The sequence below is a fragment of the Phalacrocorax carbo genome, chromosome 13 (assembly GCF_963921805.1).
Source record: "Phalacrocorax carbo chromosome 13, bPhaCar2.1, whole genome shotgun sequence".
NCBI classification, from domain to species: Eukaryota; Metazoa; Chordata; class Aves; order Suliformes; family Phalacrocoracidae; genus Phalacrocorax; species Phalacrocorax carbo.
In genome coordinates, this window is record NC_087525.1 from 11,594,015 (window position 1) to 11,614,338 (window position 20,324).

At 37.9% G+C, this 20,324-nt stretch overlaps 1 protein-coding gene across 1 annotated transcript in view; it reads right to left on the reverse strand.

Annotated features, from left to right (window-relative positions):
* Window positions 1-436: 436 nt before the first annotated feature.
* The window catches only part of GLUD1 (glutamate dehydrogenase 1), a 30,905-nt gene continuing 11,017 nt past the window's right edge, over window positions 437-20,324 (reverse strand). Inside the window, exons 2-13 of the mRNA XM_064464829.1 lie at window positions 18,517-18,597; window positions 17,636-17,691; window positions 16,700-16,763; window positions 14,911-15,005; window positions 10,284-10,463; window positions 8,376-8,513; window positions 7,297-7,434; window positions 7,092-7,172; window positions 6,156-6,279; window positions 4,791-4,882; window positions 2,443-2,505; window positions 437-1,798 (exon numbers count right to left, since the gene is read on the reverse strand). Coding sequence (XP_064320899.1) covers window positions 1,679-1,798; window positions 2,443-2,505; window positions 4,791-4,882; window positions 6,156-6,279; window positions 7,092-7,172; window positions 7,297-7,434; window positions 8,376-8,513; window positions 10,284-10,463; window positions 14,911-15,005; window positions 16,700-16,763; window positions 17,636-17,691; window positions 18,517-18,597 — 1,232 coding nt within the window. The 3' untranslated portion in view covers window positions 437-1,678. The remainder of the gene's footprint in view (window positions 1,799-2,442; window positions 2,506-4,790; window positions 4,883-6,155; window positions 6,280-7,091; window positions 7,173-7,296; window positions 7,435-8,375; window positions 8,514-10,283; window positions 10,464-14,910; window positions 15,006-16,699; window positions 16,764-17,635; window positions 17,692-18,516; window positions 18,598-20,324) is intronic.

Genomic DNA, 20,324 nt, shown 5'->3' on the forward strand with positions numbered 1-20,324 from the left:
AATTCCTTCATGCTCAAAGGGTTCTCTTTTTTAAAAAAATAAATGCCAGAATATATACATATATACACTGCGCTTAGGTAATCTGTAGTACTTTTATAACTCTAGGTATCAACATATATCGTGGAGTAAGCCACTAATTAAATGCATCATACAGGTTTATTGCTCCATGCTAGCTATTAGAATAGTTCTTCACACAAATCAGAGAGGACACAGGAAAGACCTGAAGTGATTTACCAAACATACCCAACTTCAAACATCTTGCTGACAGGCATGTTCAAGAGACAGTTCTGTCATAGTGAGCCCCTTAGGATAGCTCAGAGACAGTATGCTACCAGTAGGCATGTAAGGAAGAAACATGTGCTGTGAACATTCACAGACTGATTTTAACTATGGAAAGCTACTGAATGAAATAGAAAACAGTAATACACCAGCATAGTAGGTTTGGAAAGGTCAACTTTTTTAATAACTGCTCTCCAAGTTATGTCATGCAGTTACAAAGTAGTTAGAAAAAAAGCATGTGTTTCTGGGAGGGACTAGTTGTCTTTTAAAAAAAACATTCATATTTATTACATAAATAACATCTGGCACTTCAAGGGGACTCCACTGGACAAACGCCTTACACTTTAAAAACTGTGCTTGATCAATATTGTGTTGAGGTCCATGTTGTTGTACTCTAACATGTTCAAAACTTTCAAGACCTCCTGATGACAAAAAAAAATGCTGTGTGTGTTAAGACAGTGGATTAAGTTTATAGCAGCATCCTAGCTTCTCTGTAGTTTGGCCAATGGTTTCTGGGTTCAGTTTCACTTTAGTTGTTCACTGAGGCAGTATCTTATTTTTCAGAAAGCCTCTGAAAGGAGAAGACTGAAAAAGATTTCCAAAAAACCTAAGTATGATTGCTTACCAAATTCAGACTATTCCTTTTTCTGAAAAAAAGAAAAAAAGAAAAACAACCTATAGTCAGAATAGTTATGTAGATACTTGATTAAAAACATAACTAGAGTTGCTCAATAGTTTCAGCTTATAAAAATATGTCTGTCACCTCTACGTACTTCATGGTGATAGTCAAGCTAGCTTGAACAAGCAAGAAAAGGTAGTCCTATAACAGCAGCACAGTTAAAGAAAAAACATTGCCTAAAGAGAATCAGGCCTGAAGCTTTACTACAAATAAAAATTAGACTCCTATCAAAGTTAATCCCTGCTGGAGGCCCATTCTTCCTTTGACAATGCTACAGCATTGATCACACAAGGCCTTACTGAAAGTGCCAAAGCCAAAATTACATCATTAAATGAAAGTGCATGAAGTAATAATGAGCCAAGTGCTCATCTAGTACAGTATCTGATCTGAAGTCTGAGAAGTGGCTCAGGTGGCAAGACCACTCTTTCATACATAAAAATGTACCATTTTGTTTTGTAGGCAAAATACCCAGAATGGCCCCCACAAGTGCAGATGAACTGTTATTTTCAGATACATACTTGTATACAATTTCCTAATCCATGGGTTTTTATTATAAAAAAGACTAGTTTGGACTGAAACTAATTGAGAATAGAATCCACTATAATGTCAAAAGGAAAGAAAATTTTGTGGTTACATGTAAACTTGTGATAAGCTTTTTCAAGAAGAGGGTACATTAACGGCGAGAGGGACGGGATACAATAAGGAGCGGTCACGGCCTATTTATGTAAAAGTCAGGCCAGCCTCATTGTACACTTTGAAGACTTTCTCAATTGCATTGACATAGGCAGCTGTTCTCAGGTCCAGACCCAGGTTGTACTTCATGGCAGTACGCATGATTTGCTGAAACAGAAAAGGTTACATGTGATTTTTGCAAGTCTCTCCATAGGAACTACACCAGACTTTGCTTAGAGCGTCTATGTTAGGAGTATAAGAGCTGCTAGATTGGTATCAGAGCTCAGATCCTTTGAGGATCAAGTCTAAAATTTATTAATTCTTCTTGCAACTGAGGTCTAAAAGGGAAGGAAATCTTTCCCAGATTACTATATATTGCCCCATTTCAGGTCTTGGAACCAAACATACCTCAGATAAAGGCTGAGACAAGATGTCTCCAGTAGTTTTTCCCCCACTAATTAAAAATACTGGATAAAGGGATTAATCTAAAACTGCTGATGGCCAAGTAAAGCACTCTTGGGTATGTGCCCCAAATTAGCCAGGTAGAAGAAGACAACTAAAAGTTTTCTAAATACTACAGCTTCTACTAGAAAATACTTCCTGATGTCACTTGTGTCTCTAATGTTTACTCTACTTAAAGTTGGCCATCCCTGCACAGAGCAGAAATAATTCATACTCACAGTGACTTCCATTATCACAAACTGTTTGTTTACTCCTTTAATTGCAAAGAAATTCTGTCCCACATATTCAAAAACTTTCATAAAGCCACAGAATTTTTTTCCTATAAATACATTTACTAATGCAATATTTACCCGGGCAGAACGCTCCATTGTGTAAGCCAACCCAGAGTGGACAATGTCTTTCTCAGACGCACCCTGCAACAACCGGAAATAAAATCAGGGTTTATTTCAAAACAAAAAGGTAGTAGCCATATACTGGGGACAATGACACGTTGGATTCACATAATTACTGAAAAGCTTGCTCACTTGTTTTCTTCTAATGACTGGTATAAGAAACTACATTGCCTTTACTGTGTTACTTGATGAGCTTAGTAGGGTCAATTCAATTCTAAAACCTCGGACGTAAGCACTGGAATCTTTTAAATGCCTAGCTTCTAGAGGCATGATGCTAACATTTTTTACTGATGTTGTAACTACTGTCTTCAGCCTTCAAAACAGAGTAAATATTAAACAAAAAAGCTCCCAAGAGTTAATAACCTATAGAAACTACTTCCAGTTGTTTTGAAGACTGTCAGATTGTAGGAAGGGTATGGATCCTCAGTTCGTATACTCAACACTATTAGCCCTGAGCAACTCCACAATAACTTAGTTCCTGTTAAAATTTAAATATACTGGTCAATAACTAATTGAAGATACACAGTCATTCTAATTCCAGCTATCGGCTTCGATGTTCCATCATCCTGATGGTTGTAACTTGCTAATAATTTGGAACCTGGCTTCACAAAATACATGCTTTTCCTCAGGTACCAACTTGGGCTGGATGTAGAAATAACTAGGCCAGTTGCTATGGCTTGTGTTTTAACGATCATAGCAATCACTTTAAGCCACAGAACCTATTCACGATGTTAGTAAGCCTAACATTTATGAAAATGCTAGCATTGTACTAGATCAGGCTAAAGTCCATTTCTGTCATCTGACAGTGGCCCAAGTTTATGTGCATTTCCCTAAACACCTTCTTGAGGAAGCATGGTTTAACGTTCTTCACAACTCACTGGATTGTTTCCCCCAATCATTTGTCCCATTTCCTCCTGAACTTGTGTTAAAAAACAAACTGACTAACCCTTTCAGCTTCCACACATCCCTTGGCAGGGTATTCCACATCTTAACTGTCTGCTGTGCTAGGAACCATCCCTGTTCTTTATTCTGCTCCTCACTCTGCTGGTTTTGTTTGACAGCACCTTGTTCTCCTTCACCCTTCCTTCCAGTGAACAATCTACCCATACCCACCTGTTTTCACACTACTCATTCTATAGATTACTCTCTCCACCCCAGGACTATTTCAGGCCAATATGACCTTGGTTCATTGACTGTTCCATGTATGAGAAGTTTACATAGCTTTGATTACTCTTGCAGTCTTTCTCTGAACTTTCTCCACAACTATAATAGTGTAAGACACAGAGACCTAACCTGCATGCAGTATTCAGAAGGCAGACGTGCTCTGGGTTTATATTCTGGCATCATTAGTCTTACTCTTTTGCCTTCTGAACAATCTCTAACACTAGATTTGCTTTTTGATTGATCTAAGCTTATATTTTGCCACTACCTCCAGATCTTCCATTTGAATGCAAATGGCTGAGCTCACAACCCATCATTTTGTATGAAAACTTCCCCACCATGTATTGCTATGCATTAGATAATATTGAATTTTACCTGACATTTATTTGCTCATTAATTCAGTCTTAGAAGAACGTTCTACAATTTTTCAGTCAGCTCTTGTCTATATTACAGAAACAGCATACCAAACCATCTGTGATGTGGGATCTTGTTGAAAGTTGTTTGGAAATCTAAGCAAACTGTATCAACGAGATCTCCAAAACAAATTCTGGTAATGTTTGAGGCAGTATTTCCCACAACAAAACCTCTGTAGACTTTGATAGCTAGGGTTCAAAGAAATTATGGAATCTATGTATTTATCAGGTTAGCCAGCAGAAATATCAAGAATTTCATAGCAAACAAAAGCATCAGGAAAGCCCACAGGTTTTAAAGTTTTCCTTACTGGCCTGCAACAAGAAACATTCTCTGCACCTTCCCTCATAAAAAACAAACTCACGTGGTTTGACTAAACAATAGAGATAGTTTGTTGCTCTGAAAAACTCTACTACATGAACGGCAACATGCAATTTAATGCTAGCTACAAATACAAAATGCAACTGTATGGAAAGTGTAGCTTTTTTAGCAATATTGGAGGTATTTTGCATGGGCTCAAGTGAAAGAAAGAAAAAAATAGCTTACTTCTAGTATTCCTAAGCAGCTCAGATCATTTGCTTGCTTTATTTGGTTGGCCACCAGGCTAGCTATGACTAATGCCTTCCTTGGGGCAAAAACCTCCATAATAGCTACAATGGTAAAACTTAGACTGCAGTTGTAATATCAGAATACAGCTACAGTACCAGCAAAAAAACCCAACAGCGACTACGTACCGATATCCTATCTTGAAATTCTGCTGTAGGCACAACTGGAATAGTTCCACCGTGTTTCCCAAATTTTCTTTCCAAGCTTTCCTGGACAGACACTAGAAAGGAGAAAAAGCAGAGGGAAGGTAACTGACAAGGAAAGGAATGTGCTCCCTAACAAAGGAGCTGACCCCAGGACTTTCAGCACTCAATGGCATGAAATGCAGACTATAGGGGCTGGGGGCAAAGGGAGTCATCTTAGTTTTGTTTTCTAAGAAAAGGGAAAGATGTTGATTTGTCTGTTTTTATAGGTGAGTGCCTCCAATATTAGCAGCAATATTACCATTGTACAGTCACGTGGCAAGCAGCTGTGGATTTACTGATCCCACTTCGCTAAAGTCATAAAGCTGATAGAACAATCTGGATTAACTTTCCTCACTTGATAGCTGGCATTAAACAAAATATTTCCTGAAGTTAAAGCAATCAATTATCTCCTAGTGCCCTTTGTACACACACTGCTTGCTAAAAAAAAAAAAAAAGTGTGGAATTTTAGTTTTTCTCCTTAAGAAAGTAGTGCTCTGGTGTTTTGAATTGATACTTGATCTTAATTCTTGTAATTTAATTAGTAAGCTTTCCCCTAAACAACATCAGAGTGTTTCAGATGACACAATCTTGAAGTTAAGAAAGGGATTTTAATTGGAATTGCCATAACTCTCAACCACTTCAAAAACACCTTGAAAGGTATCATTTATGAGAAAAGGTTATATTAAGAAACATTCAGAAGTATGTTTTGTCAAACCCTATGTCCTGAGACTCTCATGTTTTCTACAGAGCACTGTTTAAAATGGAGCAATATCCTGCAGTAGTTCTCCATTAAGCTTCCTCTCTCCATGTAATTGGTATTCTGGCCCAGAAACTGGGAAACACAGAATAGCCCTAAGTGGAGTTGTAGGCCGTGAGCAGATTTTCACAGCGCCTATACTGACTACATTACTGCCCTTTATAGAAATCCTCTATTGCTGTATGTGCAAAACAATGTTACCCACTCAAACTTTGAATAGTTCTCCAATACCAAGCGTACAGCTGGAAGACGTTTATTAAGTAGTAATAAATATTTCATGTAAGTGGTTTGAGTTCAGTATTTTCACAAAACTGCGGAAAGCATCACTTTATGAATTAAAAGATAACAGAAAAAGTATGCATTTAACTTAAGTCATTAGAGTTGCAAGTCAGTTAACCCATCAAATCTGTCCTGCTCTTCAGTGTGGGTCAATAATAGACTTGTGAGAAATTAAGGTTAATTTAGAATAGTTCTGTATTCCTTTCTGCCACATTTGGTGCTTGCTAGTCCATTCTATCAATTAAACAGCAAAAGCAGAACTGAACACTTACTGAGCAAGTGGTAGTTTGAATCCCTTTCATATTTAAAAGTCAAGCGGCCATAGCTGACGTGGTTCAAGTTTTTCAGCCACTCAAAATAGGACACTGTTACGCCACCAGCGTTCAGGTAAAGATCCTGCGTAGAAATAGTAAAAGTTTTGAATTGTGACCATGTGGCAAAGACAGCTCCACTGTATTAAGAAAAAGCAAGCAGAAGTATTATGTACAAAGTATTCAAGTGCAGTACAGAAGACAATCCAGTTGTTATTCTTCCATGACAACTTATCCTCTTTTGCAGTCCAGAGATTCCTACTACTGATTTAGAAGAGACTAGACTTTAGAACACGTGCAGTTCAGCTGTGCTTGACTGACCACTTTCTTTTAGCACAAGTTTTTAATCAAGAAAGTTAGGGCATTCTTAGGCCATCTCAGTGAGTAAAGGATGCTCTTTCTAGCAATATCACTTGATCAGGGCACCCTTTCTCTGGGAAAAGGTTATTGTTATACCTCAATAGGTCTTATTCTTTCAAATTATCATCATAGGCAACATTTATCCTATACAATCTGTGATACAGTTCTGTCACAGCATCACCCAGAGACACAATGTTTACAAATGGGCCAGTGTATTCTTCCTTTGCTTAGCGGACTATTTAATTGAGCAAATGTTAGCTAATGCTCCAAAATGCAAAACTATAGATTTAAGAACTAATTGTGGACTGTTCTCTCTTGCGAATATGCAGCCTTCATGTAATAGTTATCTTCAGTCCTTTACAGTTGCAGTAAGATCTTTAAGTAATTGTTACCAATCTTAAGGAACACTGACACCCATTTCCCAGACATCAGTTGTTAAAAACAAACCTTCAATATATAACGGCAAATAACATCTTGCCACAATTTACAGAAATACTATGCTTGGAATGAAAATCAAAGGTCATAATAGAACCTTACAGGGATAACCATGATATTCCGCTCCAAGAAGATTTTGTCAGCTTCAGGAGTTGTAGGCCCATTGGCACCTTCAGCAATAATCTGAAAGGAATCACAGCAGAGTAACTCAGAGCTTTATTTAGTTTCCATCCATACTAATTATTGAATACTAGTATTTAAACAGGCCTGCTCCACTGTTCCTTTGCATTTGAACTCTCCAACTTACTTTTGCTTTAACCTTGTGAGCGTTGGCCTTAGTTAACTGCTTCTCGCTGGCAGCAGGGATGAGAATGTCACAGTCTATTTCCAGAATACTGCCCTCAAGTGTCTGCGCTTTAGGGAAGCCCATGATTGTCCCGTGTTGCTGTTTGAAGGAGACAAACCAGGGTGTTTAGTGTGTGTACTCGTTTGACTTCCTTTCCTTCTAACTTCAAAAAAAGAAAGAAGGGATAAGCAACAGTACTAGACAGACAGCAGATAACATAATTCCTATTTTTACTTAGATTAAGTGTAAAAAGCAAGCCACAAAGCTTGAATAACAGTCCAAGTTGCCATGATTGAGGCATAACTGCTCGCTGGCCAAAGACACTGATAACCACTTGTGCTCAGCAGTATTTCATTCTTTTGAGAAAGGGGTGATAACAACATTTAAATGCTCCCTATGTAGAAGAAGACATGTCAATTAAGCCCCTTACAAAGTGGGAGATCGGTGTTTAGTGCCTGTGAACTGTCCCGTCAGGACTGTTTCACTTGGAAACTGAAATAAAAAGACCATATACGGTTTTCATTCTACACTACATATTCAAGTCACACTGCCAGACAGGCTTTCATTTTTTCAGAAACATCCAGTAGGTAAGAAGCGGCAAAAGTGCACTTTGAAGTCTTAAATGTCCATATGCTTGTGATTCTCCACCAGTAATCCTGTAGGAACCTCCTTGCCCTGGTTCCTTGATACACCCTTCCTAGTTCAGTCATAAGAAAGGCAAAATAATCATGAACTCCAATTCTGAAACCAGAGTACACATGCAAGCCCTTGCCATTTTTCTGAGCGCCAGGTCAAAGGGTAAAAAAGGTACAGTGTTATAAACTGAAGAGGCAGCCCCAAAGCCACAAGCTCAGTTAGTGTTAACTACCTGCATTCATACAGGGGATAAGGAGAAAACCAGAGGAATCAACATTCCTAAGCCATTTTATAAGCAGTAATTGCAGCATTATTTAAAAATCACAAGTCAGCACCAGTCTACATTCATCTTATGTGCTAAGCTGGCAAAAATTAAACTATTTCTGCTCAGCTAAGTTTCATACCAATTTGTAATCTTCTAGTTCCTTTGGGTCAATCCCATCAGGATTCCAGATAGAACCATTAAACTCTCCAACAGCAACGCACTTTGCTCCAAAACGATGCAAGTATCTCATAGAATGCAAACCCACATTACCGAATCCCTAAAGGTGGAAAGAGAAAAGGAAAAGTAGTTATTCCTTCAGCAAAAATTATGATTACTGCTAAGGCTTATATAGCTTTGAACAGCTTTAAATAGTTCTTTGCCTATTGGCATATCTTGGCATTAGATGATGTGTATAGGGAAGAAAGAAGAAATCTACATATGTTCTATTCTAGTCTGAATAGCATTGTAGAAATTATGCATTGTAGCCAGCAATGTACAGTTGTACTAAATTTTTTTATACTGGAAATACAGGAGGGAAGCATTAATGCTACTATGAAAGTGTCAAAACTATATTTATCAAAATAGGAACGTTATGGGTATCTATTTTCTAACTGACACTGTCTTAGAGGGATTAACAGATGTTTGTATGACTATTCAAAGGTCTGACTAACATTTGCAGGCCAAGAAATATTCTGATTTAATTTGGGTAAAGAAGGCTTACAAGCATAAAACCCATCCCACGATGGAAAGCACTAAACAAGAATATCATTAATTCATCACATTAAAACATACAAGGTAGTAGGAAACTATGTCATTTCTAATACATTTCTTAAGTGGTCCTGCCCAAACAGATTGCGTAAATTTAAATTTAGTTAATCTTGTATTTAATTAGCATTTTCACATCCTTACTGGTGTAGAAAACCTAATTCAAGGCCATTATTCAACATTCTGGAAGTAAAGGAACACACACGGCAGACCAAAAGGTCACACACAATCCACGTCAAAAGTTTGTACTAAGATTCTATGCTGGAAAAAAGCTGATTATTAAATTTCTATATAACATAGATCCAATTATATTTAGGACTTTTGTTTATATATTAGAAGCAAACTTCAATACAACAGGTTGTCATGCATTAGGTCTCTTTGCAGTGCTGTATCCTCCATTTCCTAGAAGAATCTTCAGCTATTCTTATGGCCATATTTTCAGTCTAAGTTATGCTTAAGTGCCTGTTGGTCAGCCCTCTGCCAGGTAGCAAAATGCCAAAGTGCAGGGAGATGAGTGTGCTGCTGGGTCCGTGCAGGGCAGGGGTGTTTGTTTCAGCCCACTGGTTAACTAGAGGACAACCTGGAGGTTACAATTACTCTGCTATTTCTTCTAACAACCAGTGCATTGGTACTAAAAACAAAACAAAGCAATCCCTCAAATCCTCCATTTAACATACTGTTCACAGCTGAACAGAGCAAGTTATTTCTTTGAAATTTAAAGACTCATAATGCATATTACTGAACATCAAACCCCTTCAAAATTCAACTACATAAATCCTTAAGTCTTATGAACATCAAAAACGTATGTCCAACCCAGCAAATTTAGGATAAGTTATTGGTTTCTACCTTTCCAACTGCTTTTTCCACACGGGAACAAGAATATAACCCTCAGCAACTTCTCTCCCTAGATTTTTTCACTACAAAACAGTGCAACAAATTCTGTGCAGGCAGAAACTGTGTCACAGCTCATTGAAAAACGTGCAATGCCTTCGTTTGAAGAACTCCTGTAATAGTATTTCACTTTTTCTTTGCAGCCTGTGTCTATAAAGACTGGAGATTTGGCTTTGTGCCTGTAGAGTGCAATTGAAAGTTCAGTTTTTATAAAACAGTCCAAAATAAAGGGCACCTATGTTCCTTGAAAAGTGTTTCTGAAGTTTGAGAGTAAAGGTTAACTTGGAAGTCATCAAACCCTAACAGGATTTATTGCTACAGCCCTTTTTAAAAGGGGCTCTACTAGAAGTCTGTTTACTACTTTTCCCCTCAGTTGAAGGAAAAATGTTACCTGAACAGCAAACGTTTTATCCCCAAATCCAGGAGTCATTCCTAATATACTCATATATGATGCTTCATTGATGAAATTTTCAATTCCATGGAAAAGCCCACGACCAGTTGCAGATATACGTCCATGAATCCCACCCTGGCTGATGGGTTTACCAGTTACACATGCATGTGCGTTAATATCCTGTAAAACAGTGAAGGACTTGTGAACTATGGAATTAATCAAACAGCTGGAACAAGAGGTCTGTACGCTTTAGAGATAAGGGAAAACAGGAATCATAAGAGTCAAAACTTGCTATAGTTTATATACACTTAGTTTGTATGGATGATTTCCTTCCTGAGTGTGTGAACACCTTCTCAGCAGTGCTCTAGCAGACGTCAGGAAAGTTGCATAATGCAAAATTCCATACAGTCTTTAATTTCTTGTTGTCTTTAAGTGTATATGTCAACTTCAGTTTGCCTTTGTTTAATTATGGTGACATCCATGTTGCACCATTAGCAACAAGCAGACCTTTAACAAATCAAAAAGCTTTGTGGGATATGTCTCCCAAAATTAGCTCCTATCACAGCCATAACTTCCATCATTATTCTTGACGTTTTACTCTTTTAAAGGGCTCAGATATATCCTTGGACTGGTTTTTAATCACTTTTAAGGAGTGTTTAGTGTTCTTTTATACCAAATTCTGTTGTTTTGAAACAAAAATACAGGCCTAATAACTTCCTGTTGCTGATATCAGAAGAAAATATGCAGTATGGGAAAAGTTAGATAAGTATTTACTACTTTATTCAGAAAAGCAATATATACAATGATTAATTAGCCTATCATTAATTTGGCAGTAATAAAATTAAATTTTCCATATGCTAGAGAGCTAGCTAAGATAAAACAGAATATTTAAAACCAGAGTTAATTTTTCAAATTGAAACTAATAACTTGAAAAAACTTCTTCCAAACTAGACACTGTTTGGGCGTCCCTCTTCTGTCGCCACTGGTTCCCACGCTCCCACACCCTGGGAGCAGTGTCACACAGCGGCTTGGCATCCAGCATAAGTGAAAGAGTAGGGATGAAAGGGAATCCACTGAAATGAATCTGCCAGCAGCCGGATGGGTTTCTATTCCACCAGCCACATATTCACTGGGAGGCTCCCTCCCCTCCATCACTTGTGCCAAATGCATTTGCTGGCCTGTGGCGTGAGAGCAAGATCCTTGGTGAGAGGAAGGAAAGGAATAGAAAAAAGTAAGTGGAGGCAGAATGGCAGGACATGACTAGAGCCACAATGGAAACGAAAACTATTTATTATCTGAAAATGATAGTGAGTTAGCCATATTAAGCCAAAGATAGCCCCTCTTTAAAAACCAATAAAAGTGATGCTGGGCTTGCCACAAAATTCCTAATTCAGTTTCCCACAATGTAGCAGCATTGTTCTCATTAGGCTGTATGCTCCCTCTGGTGGCACATCAGTTATAAACCAGTTGGTGGTGGGGTTTTGCTAGGAATAGCTTGGCCCAGCATTTTGATGAATTTTTAGGTTTTCATTCTGTTTCAGACTGAAACTACATTTTAGCCTTCACGCATTCACAAAGGAGGAACCATGTTTCATAAATATTTGAAGAAATACAGCCTCCCACCATACATTAATGAATCCATTCTTAAGTCCCTTCACGTGTCTCAGAAGTCCGTTGGATGTGTCAGGAAGTACAGAAGAGCGGAAAGGATGAATTTAATCAAAAACTTTAGCCATATATAATTCAGTGATCCAGCAACTTAAGATGGATTTTCTGGAACAGTTAACATGGTAGTTATTAAAGACTTGCATGGTTTGGCAAGAAAACAGAGCATGAGCTGAGGGCAGGTCTGGGTCTTCCTGAAGTCACATATACAAACAATAGTTGATGTCAAAGTCCTAAAAACTCTGGTTTTAAGTCAATCAAAAATTGTTTAACACATCTTGGGACAAAAAGACAGACTACGGCTTTTAAGGAGAAGCTTGTAAAAATGGCTTATAGCTAGCACTGAGGGCTTCTATATTAGTAATAACAGTCTATGAACTCTGCTGGCAAAGTTATGACACTGAACTTTTGCTTGTTTCTTAACCCCTTTCCATGCTGCAATAATATTCTTGTCTTTCCAGCTTCCTGGCTCTGTATGTTAGGTTTTGAGCAGATTTCCCGTATCTGTTTTTATCTGTTGTTTGGCTTTTCCTTTCCACTTCAAGCTCCCTGAACACACCTGTGCGAAGCCACACTGACTCATCAGGTCTGTAGATTTCTCACCAAAGAGTTATCTTTCCACTCAATTGAATGTAGTCCTCCCATAGCTTCTATCTGTTTCTGTTTAAGTTTTGTTCAATGGTAATTTTGTCCTCTTAGTTCCCTTCCCTCCTACCCCCTTAGTCATTTTTGTGCATCTGGTAGTTCTTTAATCACCTTTGTTTTTGTTCTCGGTGTCTCAGTCAGATAGTTACCTGAAATGTCTTCCTCTACAAACTGGTTTTGATAGGTTATTCCACTTTTTGCAGCCTTGTCAGAGTTCCCACCTTCCTTCTCTGCACCTGGCCATTCGCCACAATAGTTCATAAGTTCCATTATGGCTACCGTTCTTTCTTCTTGTACAAACAAGGAACGCAGCAAAATTAAGTAAACTGATTTAATTTTTTTCCTTATTTCAATTTTTAATTCACTTTTCAGAAAAATGTACCTAAATCCCCTCTGGTTTTTTTATTCTTCAAGATTAAGATACTGCCATGGAGAGAGGGCCTAGGAATAAAAGAAGCTGTTGTAGCATAATTCAAATTGTATTTTTATCCTCAGTAGTTGTTGGTTTGTTTTCTTTTGTCATTGAAGCATGTGTAGGTGTAGGACTACACAACAAGCTGAGATGACAAAGTAGAAAAAATAAGAAATTCAGTCATTTAAAAATCTTCTCCTGTACCAGTATTTAGTTTTACACCTATTAAAAAACCCGAAGCTTCAGTATGAAACTGTATGTGAACTGTTAAGTCATGTGCTGTGAGCCTTCTATGTCAGCCGAAATATAGCAACACTCTTGTGTCACAGTGAAATAGGCGTTTTAGTGCAATGAGTTAAATGTTAAAACTTACAATGCTTTGAGTCTGTAGTTTTCTTAAACGTTGGAATTTTAAGTTATGACTGAGGGGAACAAGGTGTCACTCTGCATGCTGAAGTCTTTTTGAAGTCATAACTTTGGGGGTTTTTACCAGGTTTAAAGTTTTAAATAAAATATTTACATTTACATATGTAAATAACAAAAAGCAAGTAATGTTTTATACTGATAACCCTAGCTAACAGACAGCTCTGTGTAAAAGTAATTTAACTCAACTGATCAGCATGCCACAGCCTATTCCTCAAGCATTCCTTGCCCCCACCATAAGCTACCTTAGACTGTATTTCAGATCTAGAAGAACCTGTGCCATCCCCTCCTATTGTTAAAGGCATCAGACAGCACAAGACAAGTATTCTGCCAGGAGGCTGTATCAGGAAAGCCAGGCACGCCTTGAACACAGACGCCAGAGAGAAATAGGTGTTGGGTGGCTCTAATGCCTCGTTACTAGGGGTGTACACCCTGCTCTGTTTCTGAGGAGCTGCTGGAAGGGCCTGCAGAAAGTGAAAAGAGTCTTTTCAGTTCAAAAGGAGCTGAGGTAGGCAAACATGCGATAGCTGAGCAGATCGACATGCTAATACAAAGCCATGGTAAGACTCTTTAGCAGAGTGAGACCTGCTGGAGGAGCAGAAGCAACGTCTGAAAAAGAAGCTAGAAAGTTTGGGTAGCGCAGACAATACAGCCTTAAGAAGTAACTTGTCTGTAATGTATTTTCCTTTTGTCCAACCTGTCAAAAGTATACAACAAAACCATTTGGCCAACAGTCATGTTTTTGGTACCGTCAAAACAGGTACAAATGGCCCCAACAACATAAGGGAAAAGGCCAAACTGAGGCCTATACTTTAAAAACTAATTTTTAAAAACTTAAATGTAATTTTTTATTGCCTTCTGGGCAATAAATTGTATCAATGTTATTTTGCTTAAGTTTACACTGATTACTTTTTACTTTTAGGGGACCACAGAGAACTTTAACACTTCTACACGTTATACCAATAGTGTAAACTTAATTGAATGCACAAACCCAGAACATTTATTCAATAACACTTGTAAATTCAGTAGTCTGAAATGGAAAGATTTCAGTACTTTAAGACTATATCAACTAATTTTAACTAACTTTAAGACTATTATGAACTAATTGTTTAACAACTTCAAATTAGTAATTAGAGTACTAATGAAAACCAGAGGGAAATGGTAGAAATCGAAACCAATTTTAGACTAAGTATGACCTTTGAAAATAGTGTAGTTTCTTTTTGCTGAGCAGTTGCAATCGGTATTTTGTCAAACTTACTTTAAGCCTAGTATAAAAACATTAACCTTAAAGCTATTTTTCCTTAACTGTACCCTAAAAACCTCACACCAGTTAAGTTGTTACAGTTTGCAAGAATATATTTAGATCCACATAGTTAAATAAAACTGTATGATTAAGCAGCACGGCAATAAAGTTCTAGATGAAATTGTTTCTGCAAAGATCAAGAAAGCTTTTCTACTTCAAAGCCTCTGCTCAAAACTTACATAGTGTCCTATGGTACTGGCGTAGGTGTCGGCAATCCAGGACATCTCCCTCTCCCCTGTGCTCATATCAGGAGCAGGCACATCAACACCAGGTCCTGTTGGCAACAGGAAAACAGCTTTTAAGGATCAAATGTAAATAGTTATCTTCAACCATTATTCCCTTGGGGACTGTGCAGGGCTCAGCAGAGAACTGTTTTCCTGTTTAATCCTCAGCTTATTATGCAATCAATGGATTCTTCTGGATTCAATTCGTTTTTAGATGCCATATCACGCATCTGTACAATACTGTCAGAATCTCCAACCTTTCGCACAGGCATTCATGAAAATGAAGGTCAGTTTGTCAATAAATGTTAGAGTAAGATAATGCATCAAAAGCATATTTATATATCTATTGTTTTGACAACCATTGCAATAACAACAGGAAGGGCACTATCTAGGTATGATTTCTATATACCGTGACGTTAATTCTTTTGGTTTGGGTTTTTGGTTTGTTTTGGGTTGGTTTTTTGTTTATTGCATTAGACTTTCCTTTTTGTTCCTGGGGGAGTTTAAAAATCGGAGGTAGGCTGGTCCTAGTCATTGCTCTGTAGCACATGCATTCGATTTTACCCCTCTCTTCAAGAAAGAGACATTACATATTTCTTGATGAAGTAAACCCTTGCAAGGACTTTCACACGTCTGTTGAAACAAAAGCAAACTCTGTTTTTTCTAGATAACTAAAAATGGCATTTGCCCAACCTGTTTAAGATCAGAGGGATTTGCGCAGCAAGATTTTAAATGCAACTCTGCCTCTACTCATTTTTTTTCAAAGTATTTTTAAAAGGTTTGTGAAAGCTGTGTAGCACCAACCATAGAGCCAAAAAGAAAGACAAATTTAATCAAACCATTTTAACTGTCACTCAACTAACAATCACCATAGCTGGCATAGTGTATAATATTCCCCTAGTCACATGTAACATCAGTAAGCATGTTTATACAGAAGCTTAATTTAGATGACAAACACTCTGGCTGAAAAGCAAGAAAATGCAGATAAATGGATATACATTCCCAGGGGCAGTTAGGCATCAGGAATACATGACAGACCTTTAACTCTTTACAGGCCTTATTATTCAGTTGAATATGAACCTCCTTCAGGTAAAGATCCTCCATTTAATTACAAGCTGAGCTACTAACATTCAGCTTGCTCCAGAGGAGACTTCCAGATAGCAACTCCAGACAGCAGGCTATCAGAACTGCTCAGGGTTGAGAGTCTGAATGAAACACCTACTAACACCACAGAAGCTGAGGTTCTGTTACAACAGGCACCTGTGCTTCTTGCTTATGCTTCTCTTGCAGCCTGTGGTTGCCATGGGTGAAGCCATCAACTTTCTCTGGGGTGGATCTTCTATTTCCTTCCTCTGTTTCCTCAGATATCTGCCAAAAGCCTCAACTGAGACTACAGGAAACTAACAGTGAAGAGCTTGATATGAGAGATTAAAATTGCAACAAACTCGGTCACAATTTTATAATCTACCTCTAAAAGAAACATGATTCATTTTGGATCCTGTGAGCTCAGCTTTTGTTGCTTTTCATTGCAGAACAACCACCAGAAAAAAGTTAAAACACAGTTCCCTTTAAAATGCACTAAGATACAATGACTCAACTCTTTGTGGCTCTTTGCTGAAAGTTCTATACCTGAAGTATTTACAGCTCTCAGAAAAACAGTCTTTTAAGGATACTATCTAGTGGACACTGCCAATGCACAGTAAATCAGATTCCTAAATGTTATTAGTAGAACTGCACAACATACCAATAAAGCCCTTTTTTGCCAGCTCCATGGTAAACCTCCTTGTGATCTTTTCCAACTCATTGTCCTATAGAGAAAATGCAATAAATATCACAAGAAATACTTAGTGTTTATGAATATTTGCTAGAAGTTATGCCCAAACATAAACAGATACCATTTTATTTTAGAAGAAAGGATGATTCATATATTTATATAACTTATATGGCACTCCCTAACAGACCCTTGGTACTCGGGAAACATTCGGCCTTCTTTCCGTACATTCTGATCCACAACAAATCGGGAGTGGGGCACAGGAAGAAACATTTGTGCTTGTGGCAGAGATTTCCAGCAAACAAATCTGATATCCTATGTGAGAGATTTATAACCAGCAATAGCCAGCCTGCTGCTTGTGTAATCAACACAGGAGAATGACTGCACACAGATCCTTACAGGAGTTTCGAGCTTAGAATATCTGTTACGTATCCTAGTATGCCTTTCTGTACGAGTTATTTTAATTAGGGCAAGAAGGCAAGCCTGCAGTAAACTTTTTATAAGCCAAGTTAGTTATTATTCACACTGGAACACTGCATAGAGAGGTTTAATGGAGCATAAAACTATTTGTCAAAATAAACAAAAACATTAACTTTTTTCTAAGAGCAATTTAATTTAAGCCTTCATTAACAGCATCAACTTAAAAAAAATTCAGGTTCCAAATTATTTGCAGTCTTCTGACTTTATGTAAAAAGTAATAAATTAAATAACTGAAGTATTCCACCTCTGAAAAACACATCTTTTAAAAATTCCTTTCCCACCTATTGCATGCACAACCTAAATTCAGCCTTTATGGAGGCAGAAGTGGCAGGAAGTTTTAACGGTCCCTAATGCCCCTAAGAAGAGCTTTTTTAACTGGCTGGCTTCAGTACTGCTGGAAACCGAATTTTTGTCTATGATTCAGCTTACTGTGTAGTTCTTGGGATTGATCTTGACACCAGCCTTTGCCCCACCAAATGGCACATCTACAAGAATGCAAAGGAAAAGCATTTTACTTTTTCAACAATAAAGGCAGAATGCATCAGTAATACATGTGAGGAATTATAACTTTGATTTTAGCAGCAAATTTGGTTTTGCCATGTTTAGGGCTTCATGAGTGTAAGCTATAATCTCATAAAGGTTCTATAAAAATGGGAAATATTTCAAGCTTGAAAATGGTCTTTGAAACTCAGAAGTTCATTATTTAAATTTTCTATACTTCAAGCTCTTGTACTTGGCACTTGTAGAAACAGAAAGTTTTACAGTTTATATTTTACTGGTTTAGCTCAAAAAAATTTTATTTTGGAAGTCCTAAGTGGAGTGTCTCTATATATTAAGAAGTATTTTGTTTTCTCATACATAATGTGCAGATCCTCTCCAAACGCCCCTACAATTTAGCAGCTGTGTATGAATTATACTTCTTTTTGACCCATAAATGAATTTTATCCTTCTCCCTCCACAGCTCCCCTGCTTGGAACCTTTACAGACTCCATCTGTTCCCCCTAAAATTAGTCCCCTCCTAACCCAAGTTTGTCATACTTTTATGTGAGTTCAAAAGCAGTACTCTTACTCAACTAGCAAAATTTGGACTTTTCAAATGAAAATGTGGCTTTATTCAAGTATCTACAGTAACAGCAGAGGGAACATGTATTATTATTTTGGTCACTGTATATTTTTCCCATCTTGCTACAGATTTTAGTCAGAGATTAGTGTCTAAAACTTAATTTAATCCTTTAGATGCTTTTCTGTAAATTACATCAGTACTGACTGAAATTAAAGACTGTATCCTTGCTTGAAAAATTATTACTTACCAACCACAGCACATTTGTACGTCATTAGAGATGCTAAGGCTTTCACTTCATCCACACTAACATCCAAACTATAACGAATACCTGCAAAAGACACACGAGAAAGAAAGGAATTCACTGAACAACGTCACAGGTATTTATAAATTGGGAAAGTTAATTCTAGACCAGTCATCTGTAACATGCAAGTATGTAATTTATCAACTTACTTGCTCTACAGCTTAAATATCTATAATTTACTTAGCAGAAATTCAAGACTTCAGCAATTCTTTATTAAGTATTTTATCACCCGTATTCAACCTTGGAACAAAAGCAAATATTCCTTGGGAGGATGACAAGCCAAGCTGACAGGTAACTTGGAGTAGAGCTTTCAAGAGGCTGATAAAGCTCATCAGCATCCCATAAGATCTTTGGCTTTGAACTTCATTCATTGTATATACAAGATGAACTTCATTCCTGAAAATAATTTATCAGTACAGGTTATAATCAAGATCTCTTTGCTAGGGTAATGCAAGCTCCTGTTAAGTCATGAGCCTTGCAATACGTTCGCTGTGGTCCAACAAAACCATAGGCAGCTTCAGAGCTCTGGCTGCTAGGCACAGCCATGTAACAGAAGGCAGAAAGCCACTCCACTAATTCAATTTTGTTCAAAACATTTTGATGGAATAACTCTACCCCAGCAAGCTTGTGTGACCAGGCCACCCAGCCCACACCCATGTGGAAGCCAGCCCACACCTGCATTCCCTGCTCTGAGTCATTCAGCAGAACTGCAAGTGTGTGCTGACGCATGGTCCAGATGCAGATTCAAATTGTTGTGGTCTGATAGTGGCTCGGATGCAAAATGGGTGATCCCAGCCATCAGGGCAGTTCAAAACTGAGCAGAAAATGATTACACAAAAGTAGGGAGATCTGTCACCTGCCTCTTATCGGTCTTCTAAAAAATGGGTTCTAGCTGTCCAATAAATTGACTGAACTCAAAGTTAAAATTCATGTATTCTGGAGGTAGTTGCAGAGTAGCAAATATTTAACCAAACTGACAGGGTAAATATACAGAACTACAGAAGCCTCAACATGACGTTTAAGATATAACACAGTGTCCAAAGTCATGTGGCCACAGCAAAAAAACCCCACCCCTACAGCTATACCTTAGCTTCTATCCAAACTCCTCCTACATCATTAAGCATATAACTGCGGCATAAAGCATTTATTATCCCCACCTCTACTTCCCAAATCCTTGGCTGTAGGTTGTGCCAAGTTGCATGGCGGTTTGTAGCAGGCACAGAGTGTCCTTTAGATGCTAGGACAAGGCACCGCAAATTTCCTATTATGTAAAGAGAAGACCATATTCAGGTCCTCAGGAGTGAAAAAAGGCCAGCATACATTATCCAAACTAAAGCACTGTGCTGCTATGAAAGCCATTCCTGAATGCTCTGGAAACAATCCCAGTTTCAAAGGAACTGAGTGCTGCTCAAATAAAGCTGAGGGCCAAGTGCTGCTTTCTTATGTGAGTTCAATCAGTAAAAGTACCGTGCCTCTGCAGAACAGAATTTAAATTTAGTGCATGTACAGGGAAAGGGTGGTCTCCAAAAGCAACCTAGTTTCTGACTTAGGTAGCTTGTAAGGTGTTAGTGTCTGGGCTTTCAAGAACCTTCTCACAGGAAGTAATATTTCAAATTTAAGAGGACTCTATTAAAGCCCAACAGACCAGTCGAAGTTACAACATATGTGTTTTTTTTAACACTTCTTCCTCTGATCCTTCAGAGGAGCAGTTATCCTTCTGTCAAGGCCTGAGCAAGAACAAACACCACCTGTGG